The following is an 18,493-nucleotide window of genomic DNA, read 5'->3' as shown; positions in this document are numbered from 1 at the left end:
ATATATATATATATATATATATATATATATATATATATATATATATAGTTGATTAAAATCATATTAAATATTCGGTTTTTCAGTATAATTATAATTTATGTTGTTTTTTTCTCAACAGACGGGTAACTGATAAATCAATGTATAACATTCCTCTCTGGCACGTATCACAATATTGTTAGTTTTGGGCTTTCGACGTGAAAACTTCACAAGGGGTCATCCATCCCTGAATTGCACCTGATCCTACATCGGCTGGGAAGGAGAACTAAGCATTCCTTATAAGGGGTGTATATACCTTCTCTAACACAACGCGTTTTATAGCCGTGAGGGCAGAAGATCCCATTAGAACTTTGCAGTTAAGCGTGCCCGGACAAGAGCAATTCAGGGATGGCAAACCCCTAGGAAGTTTTGACTAATTAACTTGTAACGTCTCAAAAATCATAATAAATCTAAACTTTTTAAAACAACCCATTACTTAAAAAGAGTTAACAAAATCATTGTTTTCCAAATATTTTTCAAATCAGAGTCTCCCAAGATCCATCAACATTAAAACAATGATGTGTACGATCACGCCTTCGTCTTGCCACAGTCCTCAGAAGTATCGGAAATAAATCTAAAACTGTAAGCCAACGCTTAATGAGTTTCCCCCAAAGTATCAGCACACAATACACATCATATACAAACAAGCATGTTGGGTCTCACATAACCTCTGGCACAACGTCTCAAAAGCAACCTGTTACTCAGGGCCCTCTAAAAAATCCACTCCCTTCCTCGTCAGACGAGTGAGGGGTACTACGATCTTGGAGAAGTCCTGAATAAATCTTCAATAATATCCTGCCAAACCCAAGAAGCTTCTGATCTCTGTTGGAGATTTTCATAACCTCCCACTGCATCACGACCTCGATCTTGGCCGGATCGATCAAAATCTCATCCTGATTAACGAGATGACCCAGAAAATGAACATCTCGTAACCAAAACTCACACTTTGTGAACTTGGCATACAACCGTTCCCGCCTCAATACTCCCAAAAGCTCACGAAGGTGTTCCTCGTGTTGCTCTCTGGTCTTGGAATACACCAAGATATCATCAATGAACACAATGACTGATCGATCGAGCATCGACCTGCATACCCGATTCATCATATACATAAACACTGCAGACGAATTTGTTCCTGGCCAACTCAACCACGAGCTTGGTCATTGTATGTATACCACTCAGCCTTACCCACCCCATACACTTGCATCTCAAACTTTCTAATTCTTTAAGCATCTTTTCTGGAACTTTAGAAGTTGACATAAAAAATATATCAATGCTACCAAGAAAAGATTTCAACAAAGCAGTACGTCCGGTTTTTACCTTGCAGATTGAAATCAAAATATGTTAATACTCAAATCATCAATTAATTGATACATCAATGCCAATAATTCACACCCAAACATGACATCCTAATTATACCTCTGCCTCGATTTTTTGATGATTACAACTATTTGATACAACTTCAAATTACTTGATATATTTCAAAAAGAAAAGTTCAACTAATATTTGATTAGGCCTCCATATGGTTTTTCCAAATATGCCCCATTCTTTAAGATTCTTCACTGAATTCACAACATACTTATGATATGATTTTTTTTCATTTTCTTTATTCAAATTCTCTGCTTATCTCCGTTATCAAGTAGCATCATATGCATTTACAATGGGCGAACGTTTCCTATATCCGACGTTTTTAATAAAAATATTTTCTGTGTCTTTTGAGGACTTGAGTAATCAGTATTGTTGTTGTACTCGACCATAAAAAATTATCAAATTTTAAGAGATGTAATTTTTGTTGTTTTTTGTAATATTCTTAAACTTACTCAAGAAAGCTATTTTTATGATAACTTATCACCGTTTTTATTTTCTTGAACATCATTTATCAGTTTATAATAGTTCCCCACAGATTTATTACTAATTACAAATTACCAAATAATAATAAAAAAAACTCTAAATATATTTTAATAGAAACAAACTACAAAATACAAAACACATGCATAAAATTTGTTCATAATATAACTATTCTCAAGAAGTGCAGTACGAAATATAAAAGATGATATAATTCTGCTTTCGATTTGCCACATCAAATGTTGAACAACGAAAACAAATACCAATTCTAATTTCAAACACAAATTTTTTCTTGTTAAAACTTAAAAGAATCGTAAATGAAATCATTAATAGAAAAATCCCATTGATTACTACTACCTTAAAAATACAGAATCAAACAATATTCTTTCCACGAACCCATACCCAAAATCCTAAACTTCTAAAACCCTAAAACCAAACCCAAACCTAAAATCAAACCAACCCAACCCAACCCCCAAAAGCAGTAGAAGCCACGCCTGAAGTCGCCGGAGCCGGTGCGTGCATTTTCGGTTTATCAGTACCTTGTAGCATGGCTGATGGCATCGGAGCCGCTGCTGTTTTGGGAGGAGCCGGTGTTGTTGGGGGGAGGGTGGCCGACGCTGGTGTGGGAGGAGCGGCAGTGGAGTGCACGGTGTGAGTCCGGTGACTCACCGCCATGACAACGATCCACAACTTTTCACCGTTCTCGCATTTACCGTCGTGGCCACTGATGAAAAAGAAGGGACCTGATCTTGTAAATTTGAAGACGGAGTAACCATCATTTAGGGTTTCTTTGGGGTCAGTTTTGTTGCAGTTGTGGTAAGCCTCTTCGTTTACGACCAAAACCGAATCCATCCCTTTCTTGTACTTGAAAACTGCAACACAACAAACAAAACACAAACATCGATCCATTAAACTTATCTTGAGACGATTTGATTTTCAGTCATGCAAACATATAATTAAAGAGAAAGAGAATATTAATTGCTAATTACCAAGTGTGTCATTGACTTGAAAGCGGTTTCTTTCAGCCCAATGGTTGTAGCTCTCACGAGGATCGATAACCCAACCATTTTTGCCACCAACATGGAACGTGTAGCCATAACATGACCTGAAGAACCCTGCGGATATGATGAACAGCAAACCGAAGCTTGTAAGCAGATTCATTTGGTGTTCCATAGATGAGAATTCTACTGTGTGTTTTTGTGTGTTTGGGAGATGGAAATGAAGAGATGGCGTATTTATAATAGATACGCAAGTAAAGTTACCGTTGGAATGAATGGTAGTCGCTTGGTTGGAGCTGAGTTGGAGGCCACGATTTTCATACCGCATATCATGTTGGTAAAACTGTAACGGTTATTGTAATTCAAATTCTGGATTTTCCTTAACAATCAGGATCAACTTATGTATATATATACATACAAATACAATATCAACCTATAGATAAAAGATTCACCAACTTATCATAATTAAATAACTTGTAAGGTTGAAGTGTCTGTCGAGCCAAAATTCTTCATATATCTAGCGTTGTAAGGTTGATATCTGAATTAATCAATTAACAATTTAATTAACTGAAAAACAGCACATGTTAAGGAAATGAAACTAACAAGTAACAATCATGTATTCTAATCTAATTCAAAAAAAAAATGGTACATGTTAATTTGTTAATTAAATCATTGTGCTTAAAAAATGAGTACCAACATGCCAAAGGCCTAGTGGTATGGTGAGATGTTCTCCCTTAAATTGTGTACGAGACATATGTGGAATTAAGCAACAGATTAGAGAGTGTGAAAAGATGTTTAAAAAAACTCACACAAAAAGAGTTCCACTCTAATCCTATTGTACTTGGTTTTTTCATTTAATTTTGTAAATATGATATCTAGACGACCACCACTCACTCTCTATCTCGAAGCCGCTACCTTTAGGAGCGATCCCTGAAGTTCCGAGCCCGATTCAACCCTACATCAAAGGTTCCGCACGATTATGTTTACAGCTCCTATTTTACTATTTTAAATGTCCCGATGACAAGATAAAATTTCAGGACGAAATTTTCTAAACATGAGGAGACTGTGACAACTGAGAGGTTTTCGTCACCGATCACCATTACAGGAAAGAGTAGGAAAATAGATGTAATAACTTAATATTGTAATTAATACTTGATTTTTGAGATAATAAGAATCAAATGTGTCATTATATTTATTTGTTAAAACGTTCATTAGGCTAAAAAATTAGCGTCCAAAAAGTTGTAACGTTTTCTAAGCTGGTTAACGTACTTGGATAAAATTCGTTAACATGATCTCAAAGATACAGGATTGATAAAAATCTAACTCCAAAGGAAGGAGTTATGGATTTTATAAAAATAGAAATCAACCGTATAATTAAAATTAATTACGTCAAAACGGTACTTAGAGATTGATTCAGTTTTGACTAAAATGCAAAAAGGAGTTTCGTAGTACTCCTCAAGATATAAACTTTAGGAAAAAGTTTGCCTAGTTAGGTACGAAAATGAAAGTCAAAACTAGTCAAAACAACCTAAAGGAGTATTGTAGTACCCTTTGAGATAATCACATAAATATAAAGATAATCACATAAATATAAAGAGTGCTTAGATCAGAGCTCGTACGAAGAAGTTACGATTTTTGCAAATCTTTTCGTGCGCGTCAGGTGTGCGTCTCCGCACATCGCGTATTGAATTTGAGTAGATTGCGAGTGACACGGCCGAGTGGAGGAGTGACACGTGGCCACTTCCTGTGGAGCCACAATGATCACGTGCGGCGCGCGCAAATATTTGTCTGGCATACACCTCTGAGACTCAACTATAAATAGAAGGTAGTGTCATTCCATTTCTACACATCGTCAATCTTCTCTCTCATTCACTATCTTGAAGCTGCTACCTTTAGGAGCGATCCTCGGAATCCCAAGCCCGATCCAACCCTACATTAAAGGTTTTACGCAACTAAGGTAAGTTTGCGGCCCTTATTTTACTATTTTAAATGTTTTACTAGGAGGGGGAACACATGTTTATCAAATGGTCTTATCAAAATATATTTATATCTATAAATATCAAATCATTATAAAGCTTAAAGCCTTAAGATAATGTTGCTATAGATATTATACCTAATTGTAAGCTATGATATTATGCCTAAGAGTTATGATGTGTGATAGTCTAGGAAGAGATAATACCTAGATGTTAGAATGGTCAAATACCTAAGATAATATAGTACCTAAAAGTTATGCTAGTCAAATATAAGGACACACACACACACACAAAATAATTATGAGGTCAAACGTTATAATTATCAAATATAAGATAAAAGATTTATATTGTGATAGTTATAGGAAATCCCTAGGAAGGATAAAGATAAAAGATAAATACCTAAGGCCAATGCGTTACTGAGCTGTTGATATTCATCCAAAGGCCTTGATTAAATTCGGCATTCCCCGATACTTATAATCGTTAATTTTGCGCGAGTTAGGAAGATATGTATAAATCTATACGGGGTCTGACAACCCCACCTGCGATTACTAGCTACAATCCCAACATGCTAACTTTCTTATTATTCACTATTCGACGTCTGATGAAACGTCGTGGCGTGGCAAATTATTAGTCAAAAAGCATCGATTATAGAGGTTCATGGTAATACATTAGAACATCTTAGAGATCTGACTATCATTAGGGACGCCTTAAAATGGTAGATAAAATACGTTAGGATCGTTAGATATCCTACGAAGATAGTAAATTATGATTAATAAATATATCCTAAAAATATAAAAAGATAAGATCTTTAGATATCCAACTAAAGTTGATAAAATACTTTAGAAATTTTTTTTCTAAAAAGAAAAATGATTCTTAAATTACTACAACCAAATATCATGTCCTATTATACTTATACAACTTAGTCACATAACTAGAAGTCTATAACAACATATAATTAGTATGAAAGGAAAGCTTATAACTTTTTGCAAAATGGTAAGGGAGACAGGCTGACAAGTCTCACTGTTTAATTACGTATTTTATTCAACAGTCGATGGAGCTACAAATATCATGTCCTACTATACTTATACAACTTACTATACATACATTAGTAACATGACTTCTTTCTATAATTAAAAATCCTATGAAGAGCATCAGCATGTTGTACGGTACAAGTTATGAATGCCTGTTTCCAGCATCATGAATGAGTATGACCACAGGGAAGCTCAAAGCAGTCAATAGGATGTTCAAGCACTGCATCACATTCCTTCTTGCTCCTCTGAAGAGGCCTCTCCGGCAGACAGTTTCTCCGGTCATCCGCCACAATCCCCACCGACGTCAAATTCCCACAAACACCTTCTTCCTCAAAGAAATAGTTGTACGAAAACGTGAAGTTTACCAAATTAGGCAACTCACAAACACCCAATGGAACCACCCCACTCATCATATTATGCCCTAAATTTAGCTGCTCCAAATGAGCTAATCCTGCAATGCTGTAAGGTATTTCACCCACCAACTTATTCGAGCTCACATCCAACACCCTTAACTTGTAAAGAAACCCCACCTCCTGAGGCAAACACCCCGATATATTCGTGTTAATCAGCAACAGTTCTTCCATGGTGTTTGCGAAGTTTGCTATGCTTGGCGGGAGACATCCTCCCAAGTTGTTGTTCGCGAAAACCACCACAGAAGCCGTGCTCGACCCCAAATTCGAAGGAATCACAGACGTTAAACGATTGCTGTTGATGAAAATGGCGTCTAGGTTTTTGTTGAAGAGCTCCGGGGGCAATGGCCCTTCGAATTCATTGAAACGGAGGTCGAGAAATTTGAGGCTAGGGAGGGACATGACGACGGAAGGGAAAGGACCCACGAATCGATTGTTGCTTAGGTCAAGCTCGAAGAGGAGAGTGAGATTCGATAAAGTGAGAGGGAGGATGCCACAGAAGCGGTTGCTGTTTAGATGGAGTAGCGCAAGGTCAGACAACAAACCGAATTCATTAGGGAGGAATCCGGCGATATCTGCATGGTTTAAATCGATTCCGGCAACCGTCTGGATATTTGTGTCGTTTGGATACGGAGCGCAGTATATTCCTGTGTAACTGCAAACTGAAGGCCCAATCCAATCTGAAGTAGTATTAAAAGGGTCGGAGTAAATCACGAGTTTCCATGCTTGAAGTGCAAGATAAGCTTGTTGGAGTCGTGGGTTTGATACACTTGAGTCATGGTGATGATGGTGGTGGTCGTTGGTGGTGGAATGGCGGTGTTTGGCTGTTATGTTGGCGAGGTAAAGAATTAAAAAGGAAAACACAGCAGTAGTGGTAGTAACTAAAGAGCTTCTCGACGCCATTTCTTATTCTTGGCAAATGGTAATTATATCTTGTTAATTATGTGATATTTATAAGGAGATGTATCCTTAAACAACGTTATTGGGTGACAAAATTATTGACGTTTGAAAAAGTTTGATAGGATAAGAGGATCTTTGTAGGTTAAGAATAAATTGCAAGACAATTTCTAAACAATCGATTGTTAATTTGAAAAATGTAATGATAAGGAGATGACAACTTCCATGTTATCGATCAGTGGTTAAGAGAGAAAGACAGCCACCGTTTGAGATGATGAAAAGGTTAACTTGAATACAAAGGATTAGAGCCCAAAAAGTCAAAAAGCAAATACATGAACATCAAATTTTGTATTCGATGTTTTTGTTTCTTGTTTAATGCCATCAATTCCAGTCAGCCTATTAAGGGGTGGTGGTGGTGGCTACTGGCGGCTGCAACAAGGCGATGGTGGTAGAATGTGAGAATTTTGGCGGGAGAGTGGTCAGAGGTTCATCTCCGGTCAACTTTTGGAATGCCATTCCGAGTGTATAACCGAGTGCACGCCCAACCGGAACCGCCACAGCATTACCCACTTGCCGGTATCTGAAAAATCAACCGGAATCGGAATCCCATAAAAATATAAAAAGAAATATTTAACTATCATAAAGAAAAAAAAAAAAAAAAAGAGTTTTCTTATATTATACCTTTCATTAACAGTACCACATAGTACATAAAAGTCGGGAAAACCTTGTAACCTTGCATTCTCACGAATAGTCAGGACCCTATCTTGTTCTGGATGTAAAACAGCCTGAAATCAAAAGAAAATTTAAATTAATAACACTAAAAATCGCTTTGTGGGGCATTTTATAATTTAGGAAGAAGAAAAAAAAAAGTTACCTCAACACGGAAATTTGGCAAACAGAAAACAGTGGAAACAGTCTCATCCCACCATAAACGTGCAAAAGACCTAAATTTTATTAGGAAAAAGTTGATGAAATGCGAGAAAGATAACAACATTCATAAAGTATAAACAATACGATTCTCACCTTGCGCTTTTCCTTTCTAATAAATTTATCGCATAATCAGGGACCTGCATAAATAAAAACAATTTTAAAAATATGATTTTTGTAGATAGATAGAATGTAGGGAATGTAAGTTTTTAAATTACCCAATGTTTTCCAGATGGCATGAGGTCGGCTTCAGGTAACCTGGATACAGTATAGTCATCATCAACAATAATGCCGGGGAGATCTTTAAAACTTGCTCCCTAAAAAATAATATAAAAATCTTCAGAAAAAAAAAAAACTAAACAGATTAAAAAAGTAACACAACACCATCATACTAAAAGTAAAGTAATAACCTTTGTTTTTGGGATTCGAGAAACACGCAAATAATCATCCTCGTTTAATTCTTTAGGGCGGTGATCGTGTAGTTTAGGCTTCTGCTTCTCTATACAAGGGATGCCCAACATATCTGCACCACATTGGAATCAAAGTTAGCTTTTTCTTTTTCTTTTATTGTTTTCATTTCATAAGAAATGTTGTTTGAATATTATTGGTATAATAATTAATTACATGTGACAAATAAACAAAACGTTAAATAAACTCACCTGACTTTGTGGCCCTAATATATTTCTGAAACTCGGTTTCTGGATCACTTCCATACTTCATTTCATCACGAATTTCAGAGTTTGAGACCTGAAAGTATGTTGCTATTTCTTGATTAATAAATCTACTTTCATTCATAGCAAACATCAACAAGTGAGAGAAAGAGTTTATACGGGTGGAAGATCAGATATGGCATCCTTAAGAAGAACGCATTCCTCAAGATCCCGTAATTCCCCTTTATCATAAGCAACAACATTACGCTGCAATATAATATAAAACCACATTAGTAAAAAAAAACAGTCGATAATCTTAATTCAATTAAGCAGAGTTAGCACCTCAAAACCAGTTGGAGGCCCATACTTGAAGATGGCATCATGAGTCGGAAGTGGAAATGGTGGTAGATTCTGCATTGTAAATACTCATCAAATCATTTTATAATTTTTGGGTTTATAGTATTAACAATTATAATAATAAAATACTTGCCACGTCAGCATGAGCGCCCCACAAGAAGACACGCAAGCGGAATTGAGGGAGGCCGTAACAACCAGCGGCCATAATCCCAAGGCGTACTTGGTAATGATTGCGAACCAAACAACTAATGGCGTATCTTGCAAGGCAACCATTTGCAAATCTCAAAATGTCACCCACATTTTCCATGAGAATAAATTTTGGCCTCAAAAAGTTAATAGTTTCCATGAATACTACAATTTGATAATTCCTTTCGTCTTCTAAAGGAGATTCGAAATTTCTATGCCGATTGTAACCGCTTATTCCTTGGCATGGTGGGCCACCACAGATGATGTCAACATCACCCTGCAAGCAACATAAACACAAGAGATAACTCTTTTATAATAAACATAAATGTCTTGTTGTTGCAAATATTAGTTTAAGGGATTTGTTTATTTATTAATTATTAATATTAATATTAATATTAATACCGGACGTGGCAATATGTTTGCCTTCATTCCCTTCTGGACAAACTCCTGAATCTTGTCCTCGCAGTTGCTAACAAAACAAAAATTAAAATTAATTATGGAAAACATAATGTCTGTGTTCTACAACAAAATTGTTTACAACATATAGAGTAAATTACAAAAAAAAAGCCCATGTGGTATAGTGGAAATTAGAGATCCCTTAGTCGTTCTGTTAGTTTTTAGAAAATGTCAATTTTGCCCTTGAACCAAAATTGAAAAAAAAAAACCCTACCACACTACCACAGGGACCAAATTTGTAACTTAATCATGGTTTTATTATTAAAATATTTTCTAAATTATAATGTATTTTATTTTAAATTATAAACATTCTATTTGATCTTGTGCATCTTCATGTAAAAAAATTAAAATGCAGAAATTCAAATAAGCTAATATGCCAGTGGTATATATAATATTCAAATAAAGTATTCAAACTTTAAAATAAAATACGTTACAAATTACATAATATATTAATACTATACAGTATACATTACAGGTTAGAAAATAACGTACTAATAAAGTTATAAGTAAATCACAAATTTGGTCCCTAGGGTATACAGTATAACATTCTTTCAGGTTTGGTCCAGGGGCAAACTGGTCATTTAAAAAAAAAAAAAACTAGCAGCTGAGTAGTTAGATTTAACAACTAAGGGACCAAACCTGCAACAAAATGAAACCATGACCACAGGGACCATATTTGTAATTTACTCAAACATATAAATACATTACCTTAACTCCTGTAGTGGCTCCCATGTATCATCACTTGGACCATATCCAGCCCAACGCACCTAAAAGTATTATTTAAAATAAATAAATAAAACTTAATTCCAAATTCAAAATCTAAAATGGTAATATATATAATTACACAATGTTTTTAGCATACCTTAAATGTGAGCTCACGTTTATTTTTACCAAAATCAGAATAACATATATCAACCAATCTTTCAACTTCATATTCATCTTCTGTAACAATATCATCAGGCTTTGAGGGTATGCTGACATCATCAGCTGACTCAGCCAACATGGAATCTTGATCTTGAATTTGATCTTTATCCTCATTGACTGAATATTTTTTGCAGAGTTTGTCCCACTCCTTTATTAGGTCAAGAAAATCTTCAGCAGATTCATTTCTAATCTGTAAAACAAAGAATTGATAATCAGTAAAATAATACACAAATTTAATTTCATGAAAATGATTTTAGCAAAACAAAATGTTACTACTGACTTGTGTCTCTGGATGGTTTAACCTCAAGCTTTCACAAGCATCTTTGTTGGCATCTACAGCCCATTTCTACATATAAATTTCAACACAAATTGGTAAAATAAAACAAAAAAAAAGGGACAAATTTAATTAAATTAAATGAACTCGTTGTATCTTACTGTTGACAGATCTACCCCAGATGCCTTTGCTCCAAAACATAATCCTGTTGACATTCCCCCACAACCAGAATACATATCTAATAGTGACAATTCTGATTTTTTAGCTTTTAAATTATTATTTATTCCATTTATGTTAGTATCATTGCTTCCATTACTATGGATTTCCTCCTTAATACATGGAACATCTGTAACATTAAAAAAAAATGTTAGTCATAAATCACAATGAAGTATAAAATGAGATAATGTTGTAATAACTAATAATAACCAATTACCATCTTTTATTGTAGAAAATGTGGAGTAATCTATGTTGTATTTCATGTCATAATAATAATCACATGGTGGAATAGACTTCAAATTTACCTGTTAAATAAAATAGCAAGACATGAATTATGAATATAAGAACAAGATTAAAAAAAAAAAAATTGGAGTTATAAGTTTTGAACATACACCAGGTGCTATTTTGAGTACTTTGACTTTTGAGAGAATGCAATCTAATGGATTGTCATTCTTTAAGGTAGAATAGAACAACCGCTTATTGTCATGAGATGCTGCTTCATCTTTTCCTATTACCTGAAGAAATAAAAATGCATTCATGACACAGTAATATGGTGGATATGCTACAAAAATACTAATTTCATACACCTTACTACTTTAGATTACATTCTATTATTACCTACATAGATAACAGTTATGTAAGTAGCATATTACATTGCAGATTTCCTTTCATAAAGATTCTAAAAGCACCCACATTTGGAATAGAGAGCTGTTATTTCTAGTCTAAATTAGCAGAAGAATAAAATTAAATACGTGATTTGTCATAGTCTCAATGCATTTGAAAAGTATACAAAACATTCTTACAGTATCTTCAGCTCTGAAAAACCATTGAACTCTGAAAAAATCTTCATTTGAATTTGTCTTAAAAAATTCAAGTATCCTACCAACATGATCATGGCTACCTTCTTCACCCTGAAAGGCAAATAAGCACAATAAGCAACTATGTTCTTGACTTCTTGTTAATGGATTATAGCCACTTTACTATTAGAATACCTTCACACATGCATAATCACCAAGATCAAAGATGTGTGACTCGATATTAGCTTGTAAATAATGGCATTTCACATTCAAAACCAACTTGTCCTCATTTCCATTATCATTGCTGCATCATTAAGTAACTAATTAACAAGAAAAACAAGTGTCTGATACTGCATATGAAATTAATTGCACCATTAGAGTGATTACTTACTTGGTGTTTGGGAAGCGACCTTTGCTTTTGAGTTCCTACATACGACAATTAATTAAATTAATGAATCCAGACATACGACAATTAATCTTAATCAGATTAATAAATCCAGAATTCCAGACATACGACAGTTAATCAGATTAACGATTACAATCAAACAAAAGAATACGTTTCCATATGACTTAGTGATTAGGGCAATTATAAATCGAGTTAATTCAAGATCGGTCTCAACTTCGAATGCAATAAGCAATAAAAAGAATTTACAAAGCGAATGCAATTACAGAAAAATAACACAAAAATATACCCCACAATCGTAACGCCAAGGCCATCTCCGTCGAGCCTCTTCGTCGGGAACTGGATCGCCGATCAAGAAAGAGACATTATTGGGGAGGGAAGAAAAAGGTTCAGTAGTACGAGCCTTCTTTTTCTTCGGTAAGTTATTAAAGTCAAAAGAACTGTCTGTGCCGCCGTTATTACAGTCAATAAGTCTAGGGGACCGTCTGCGTGAAATTTGGCCGGAATGCACAGCCGGGGTATCATGGTTTGCTGTTATAGACGATGGCTGTTGAGGTGACGGCGATAGTGGAGGTTTTGATGGTGGACGGGAATTAGACCCCTCACCACCGGTGCCGAAATGCACAGGAGGGGAATCATGGTTTGCTGTTACAGAAGATGGCTCCGGAAATAACAGCGAAATTGGAGGTTTTATGGGTGGATGGGAAGTAGAATCCTCGCCGCCGGTGGCTAAACGCACAGCCGGTGTATCTTGGCTTGCTGAGCTTGGGAGAGAAGATGATTGTGGACATAAAGGCGATAATGGAGGTTTTGAGGGTAGATGGGAGCTAGAACCCTCATCGCCGGTGCCGGATGTTATACTAGATGGGTGTGGAGACAGCGGCGATAGTGGAGGTCTTGAGGGTGGATGTAAAGTAGAAGTAGAACCCTCGCCGCCGTTGCCATCAATATTACCAACCATCTCTGGTTGACTCCACTGAGACAGGAAGATGAGAAGGGTATTATGGGAAATAGAGTTTGAATCTGACAAGTGTGAGGGTGATTTGGTATACTGAAATCGCCAAATCGGGAAATAAATGGGAGCAACACCGATAAAAATAAAATAAAAATAAAATTTGAGTTTCAAAATCTCCATGATCTACATTCTCACACCTACTTCCCCCGCGCCCCTCTTTTCTTTTCTTTTCAAATCTTTCTCTAGATCTCTCCATCTCATGAAGTTTGACCAATGATATCATATACCATTATGAAGAAGAAAAAAAAAGCCTCCTAACTCTTCTTTTAACTCCAACTCTCAACTCTGCTATTAACCAACTTTCACAAAATCACATTCACTGACATTCAGACATTTAGAACAAAAGATTTAGGGTAATTCTAAACCCACGAATTGAATTCCAAATGCACGAAGACAGATTGATTTGATATACATCACTTAACAAATTTGACTATTTTTAATATATTAAATTTAATTTGCATAGGCTGTTGTTAAAAATTAAAGAAGATGTAAGTTTTCAATTCAATACCTTATACTTGTATTTATTTTCAAATCAAACCTTACACTTTTTAAAACTTATATATATATATATATATATATATATATATATATATATATATATATATATATATTGTAGACTGTGATTAGTTTCTAGATTGTACTTCAAAATATTTAATCTTTTTTTTAGAAACATCAGAATCGCACATATATAAGTTTGCTAAATTAAAAAAAAAAAAAACAAATTTTTTTTAATTTATAGAGATCTTAATAATTATAAACAACAAAACATAAATTTGATTTTATTAATTATCATATATTATAATTGTAGAATTGTTACAATTACTGTGTGTTGCAAATGGAGAAATGTAGGAATTCAGGCGAGCAGCATAAACAGTTTCCCATCCAGCAGACCGTGATGATCTGTTGTTACGCCAAAGTGGTAAAATAGTAGGCATTGGATATGCTCCATGTAAATCAACCTCACATAATGATCACCTCTAACAAGAGCAATAACAACAACTATATGAGTTGAGATGTCTTGGGGACCAAGCCATAGTGGAAAACATGTTGATGGACTATCTTTGCTTAGAAAAATAACTATTACATTATACTTGTTAGCAATGAGAAAGCTAGTGACCGGCATAATCAACCAACGATCTTTTGGTGCGAAATGTGATCCATTGAAATTCAATGAGTGATGTATGGTGTTTAAATCGTAATCAAAAATCTGTGTGTACTCAGTTGGGTGTGCTAACAACTCATTTTGTAAATCTAAGCAGATTTGACGCCAATTATCTTCACTATAACCGAGACACGCAACTATTGCACGAAATCCATAATTTCCATCTCCCCTCATGTTTTGTATGTTTGTGACATATGGATGAAATTCATACGGAATTTCATTCATAAGTGGATCTGAATTATACATTACGTGTTCTTGGTTGAAGTACGAGCTATGCATCGATTGTTCCTGATTAAAAGTTGAGTTGAACATTGGAGGTTCTCGGAACGAGTACGTACTGTGCCTATCCGGTTCCTGGTTTAGATCAAACAAATTAGACCGCATATAATTAGGCGTATAAGTAGAAATGCTACGTCGAGACGGATATTTAGTTGGTGGCGCTTGAGTCGGTTGATCTTGAGGTGGTGGATCTTGAGTTGGTGGGTCCTTGTTTAAATCGATATGGGTTTTCTTGAAAAGTTTCTTCTTTAAGGAGGGGCGCCCACGAGTATTTTTGTGAGTAGCAGGTTCAGAAACTGAAGTTGTTGACGGCGTGATTAAGTTTAGTAACTTCCTTGCTAAACTTAACTTAACAGGTCTTGATTGTTTTTCGTAATGAGCATTAAACATATTTACCTCAACTGCACAACCCAAATTGTCATCTTCTAACGATTTGCATTCTAATAAATCAAGTTTCTTCCAAAACTTATCTACCGAATAAAGCGGTACACAATGACCTTTTTAACAAATATAGCTTGTTCATGCGCACATGGCAGCCCATAACTTGTACGTACTTGACATCCACAATTTTCATAAACAAATCCAAATTCTTTGGACCGCTCATATTCTTTGAAAATGATATCAAGTGCATAAATTGAAACGAAACGACACAATGGTTTTAGATGTGGTATTTCGTAGTACCGATGTACAATCAAAATTTTGTTATGCGCAAGACTCGCTTTTATACCTGTGTATTGTGACTCAACAACATCAGTAATACGCTTCAATGATTTGGCGATATCTGATCATGATGTTTCGACATATCTTTTTAACTTGGCATGTTGACTTTCAGCTCTATTAGTTATGTGGTTGCCAAAGTAAGAAACTTATCGGTCCATGCAGACACAAACTTTTCTTTGTGTGGTGTCAACCATGTTTTGTTTAGATAAGAAAATGCATCTGAAATACATAAAAAATTTCAGTTGATGTAATGAATTATAACATATTATAATGTATATTTAAAAATACCTGGATAATTGTTCGTAATTTTTTCAACTTGTGCCAAATTCTTGTTGTATGCTTGCTTTGTTTCAGAGTTAACCAACCTCGTCCATGACGTATAAAGAACATCCCAACATGATTTGCATTTCTTCATGATATTGTTATTTATATGCCATCTGCAAAGTAATCCTTTAGCATCTGGAAATATAATAGTGTATGCGTTCATGAGAGCCATTTCTCTATCCGTCACAATAACACGCGGCAACATACATCCTTCCATTATCGATAAAATGATTATTTTATCGGCACACATATTAATACATTTTATCGGCACACATATCAATACATTTTATCGGCACACATATTATTTTAATAAAGTTATAAATTGGTCGATCAATATGAATTTTGAAAATAATAAAATATATTATTTTCATTAAATATCCTTACATTTATATTTGATTTTCAAATCAAATCTTATATTCCGCCGCCTCGGCCGGGGGTATAACAGTTGTATGGCTTAAAAATAATTGACAAGTTACTAATACATTATAATAGAACCCTTATCAACATTTGACGATAATAATAGCTCATAAATCAGTTCTTCTGCTTCATTTGTGTACATTGGATGGATATCCGTTTCGAATGACGATCTGTCTTCGAAAAAATAGTTACATACATTCAAGCTATTATTTCATCTACTTCATTTGTCTCCATTGGATAAATATCGTCTCTCTAAACATAACACAGAGAAAAACATACATTTAACAAAAATACAATAAAAAATAAGAAATGTTAAGTACAAATACCTCATAATATGTGTCATCCATCCATTCTTCCCAAATTGTCATTTAATAAAATCTATATTTATAACAAATATTGTATGTTTGCTTTTAATGAAAGTTTTTTTGAATATGATATTGCAAGTCGCTTTAGTTTAACAAATAAGAAATATCAATTGTGAAAGAAATTGAAACCAAATTTTCATTTTTATCCCTTCTATTTTTGTTAATGTTTCATAGTTTATATTTCTTATTTAACAAATTAATTTTTTTATTAATATTTAATAATATTCATTATTACTCTTCTTGTAAATGTATTCATGAGATCATTTTAATTCTACAACTTTTATGATTAAATAATATGTTTCTATTTGTTAGTTTTCAAAATTAATAAAGTTTCAAAGGTTTAAGATATAAATTAACAAAATCTAGGGTCTTTTGTAAAACTACAATGTAAACGGAAGGTATAAAATTATAATATTACATTTTGTCGATAGATTGATTGACACACGATAATTGAAATGATATATGTCAGTTGCCATTTTTAATTTATTAAATTAAATAGATGCTGCTAGAATGAGTTAATAGCGGTTCTTTTGTTATTTTTTTAGGTTTTTTAATACACATTAAATTATGATTAATTTACTTAATTTTACTTAAATAAATGTTGTTAGCAATGGGTTAGAAAAGTTATAAATTGGTCGGTCATTAATAATACGAATTTTGAAAATAATAAAATATATTATTAACATTTTGATGAAAAATAAATTTACTGAAAATGGTTAGAATACATAGTAATACTAAAAATCAAATATAAAGCCTTAACATTTTAATTGATATTATTTTGAAAATATTTATAAGACTAATTGTACAGTTTTTTCAGATCTATATATACTTTTAAGAAAATAAACCAATACTAGCCTATATAATAATAATGAAATTGCAAACCTTATAATTATTAAGATTAAGTTTTCATATATATATTTGAAATAGATAATAATGAAATTATTGGAATTCCAAAGAACAAAAAGGTGTGTTTTGTAATTTATATCTAAGTGAAAGGGATTAAATTAGAAAAGACATAAAAACAATTGAAATCATGTGAAGTGACAAAAGTGATGGGAATGTTTATGCACTAATCAAATCAATACTTTAATAATGACTTATACACGAATTTAATCGTGCGAATAGGAGGACCCAAGATTTAATACAAAATAGTAAGAATAGTCGATATGGTATCTTAGAAAATTATGTTTTTAGTCCAAAAAAATTTGAACTAACACCGCAAGTTTAAAATTTTAATATTTTAATTTTGTTGTTAGTTTGGTCTTCTTTTTTTTTTTTAAATATTTCGGGGGTGTTTGGATAAATAGTTTTTAGCTTATTAGTTTATTGATTATTTGCTTATTGCTGTGAGAATAAGCATTTTTTTAAAATGTGTTTAGATTAGCTTATTACGGTGGGAATAAGCAATAAGCATTGTAAGTGTTTGACAAACAAAACAACTTATATGAGTAAAATGACTAATAAGCAATAAGCATTCCCCCTGCTTATTAAAATCAGCTTATTTTGTTTATTCCTACTGCAATAAGCTGATTTTTAAAGCCTCCTATTCAAACACTTAAATTTGCCTATTGCGGTGGGATTAAGCAATAAGCAAATAAGCAACCTGTTTTTTCCCTATCCAAACACCCCCTTAAAATAACGGATCTGCTCTTGATATTTTTTTTACACTTTTTTTTATTAATTTTATACTTTCCTAATTAAAAATAAATAAAATAGAAAAAATATATAACCTCTCTCTCTTTCTAAAATACCCACCGCTACTATCGGAAGATATGATCACTACTGATGTTGTCATATTTATACATATTTTTAGGCAATATTTATTTACACTTTG

The 18,493-nt window shown here is 33.7% G+C and overlaps 4 protein-coding genes across 5 annotated transcripts; all 4 read right to left on the bottom strand.

Moving 5' to 3' along the window:
- Positions 1-2,204: 2,204 nt before the first annotated feature.
- On the bottom strand, positions 2,205-3,072 carry LOC145094419 (early nodulin-like protein 3). The gene is made up of 2 exons (XM_079032628.1): positions 2,868-3,072; positions 2,205-2,750 (listed from the first exon to the last, which is right to left on the bottom strand). Exons 1-2 carry the CDS (start codon positions 3,049-3,051, stop codon positions 2,329-2,331), a joined length of 606 nt encoding a protein of 201 aa, XP_078888754.1. The 5' UTR covers positions 3,052-3,072; the 3' UTR covers positions 2,205-2,328.
- Positions 3,073-5,870: 2,798 nt separating this feature from the next.
- On the bottom strand, positions 5,871-7,214 carry LOC145092262 (Leucine-rich repeat (LRR) family protein). Its single transcript, XM_079030196.1, has one exon. The coding sequence runs from the start codon at positions 7,191-7,193 to the stop codon at positions 6,045-6,047; it is 1,149 nt and encodes a 382-aa protein (XP_078886322.1). The 5' UTR covers positions 7,194-7,214; the 3' UTR covers positions 5,871-6,044.
- A 140-nt stretch (positions 7,215-7,354) lies between these two features.
- Positions 7,355-13,761, bottom strand: LOC145092261 (putative DNA (cytosine-5)-methyltransferase CMT1). Of its 2 annotated transcripts, XM_079030194.1 has the most exons (21): positions 12,667-13,753; positions 12,366-12,400; positions 12,170-12,278; positions 11,981-12,088; positions 11,570-11,692; positions 11,395-11,482; positions 11,123-11,307; positions 10,968-11,033; positions 10,626-10,877; positions 10,472-10,530; positions 9,710-9,776; positions 9,255-9,584; positions 9,107-9,175; positions 8,945-9,031; positions 8,774-8,861; positions 8,525-8,637; positions 8,333-8,431; positions 8,211-8,254; positions 8,062-8,131; positions 7,869-7,972; positions 7,355-7,767 (listed from the first exon to the last, which is right to left on the bottom strand). In XM_079030194.1, exons 1-21 carry the CDS (start codon positions 13,510-13,512, stop codon positions 7,587-7,589), a joined length of 3,123 nt encoding a protein of 1,040 aa, XP_078886320.1. In that variant the 5' UTR covers positions 13,513-13,753; the 3' UTR covers positions 7,355-7,586. The 2 variants fall into 2 exon arrangements, with proteins under 2 accessions (XP_078886320.1, XP_078886321.1); XM_079030195.1 differs by lacking the exons at positions 7,355-7,767; positions 7,869-7,972; positions 8,062-8,131 and having other exon boundaries at positions 8,333-8,372; positions 12,667-13,761.
- Positions 13,762-14,245: 484 nt separating this feature from the next.
- LOC145095243 (uncharacterized) lies at positions 14,246-16,094 on the bottom strand. The gene is made up of 3 exons (XM_079033156.1): positions 15,842-16,094; positions 15,561-15,614; positions 14,246-15,303 (listed from the first exon to the last, which is right to left on the bottom strand). The coding sequence occupies exons 1-3, from the start codon at positions 16,092-16,094 to the stop codon at positions 14,246-14,248; spliced, it is 1,365 nt and encodes a 454-aa protein (XP_078889282.1).
- Between the last annotated feature and the right edge of the window lie 2,399 nt (positions 16,095-18,493).

Source organism: Lactuca serriola, chromosome 3 (genome assembly GCF_051521515.1).
Source record: "Lactuca serriola cultivar US96UC23 chromosome 3, Lser_US96UC23_V15, whole genome shotgun sequence".
Taxonomy (NCBI): domain Eukaryota; kingdom Viridiplantae; phylum Streptophyta; class Magnoliopsida; order Asterales; family Asteraceae; genus Lactuca; species Lactuca serriola.
Note: the sequence above shows the minus strand (reverse complement) of the source record. Positions and strands in the feature narration are given on the sequence as shown.

Bases quoted from the DNA above. Each gene is read 5' to 3' on its own strand.
- LOC145095243 (XM_079033156.1), bottom strand. From the start codon at position 16,094: ATGGAAGGATGTATGTTGCCGCGTGTTATTGTGACGGATAGAGAAATG. The intron at 15,615-15,841 runs GTATTTTTAAAT...CATCATGATCAG, and splicing joins AATTACGAACAATTATCCAG to ATATCGCCAAATCATTGAAG. The intron at 15,304-15,560 runs GTATAAAAGCGA...TTTATTCGGTAG, and splicing joins TGTTGAGTCACAATACACAG to ATAAGTTTTGGAAGAAACTT.
- LOC145092261 (XM_079030194.1), bottom strand. From the start codon at position 13,512: ATGGAGATTTTGAAACTCAAATTTTATTTTTATTTTATTTTTATCGGT. The intron at 11,034-11,122 runs GTAAGATACAAC...ATTTATATGTAG, and splicing joins CTGGGGTAGATCTGTCAACA to AAATGGGCTGTAGATGCCAA. The intron at 10,878-10,967 runs GTCAGTAGTAAC...TTTGTTTTACAG, and splicing joins TAAACCATCCAGAGACACAA to ATTAGAAATGAATCTGCTGA.
- LOC145094419 (XM_079032628.1), bottom strand. From the start codon at position 3,051: ATGGAACACCAAATGAATCTGCTTACAAGCTTCGGTTTGCTGTTCATC. The intron at 2,751-2,867 runs GTAATTAGCAAT...GTTGTGTTGCAG, and splicing joins TCAAGTCAATGACACACTTG to TTTTCAAGTACAAGAAAGGG.
- LOC145092262 (XM_079030196.1), bottom strand. From the start codon at position 7,193: ATGGCGTCGAGAAGCTCTTTAGTTACTACCACTACTGCTGTGTTTTCC.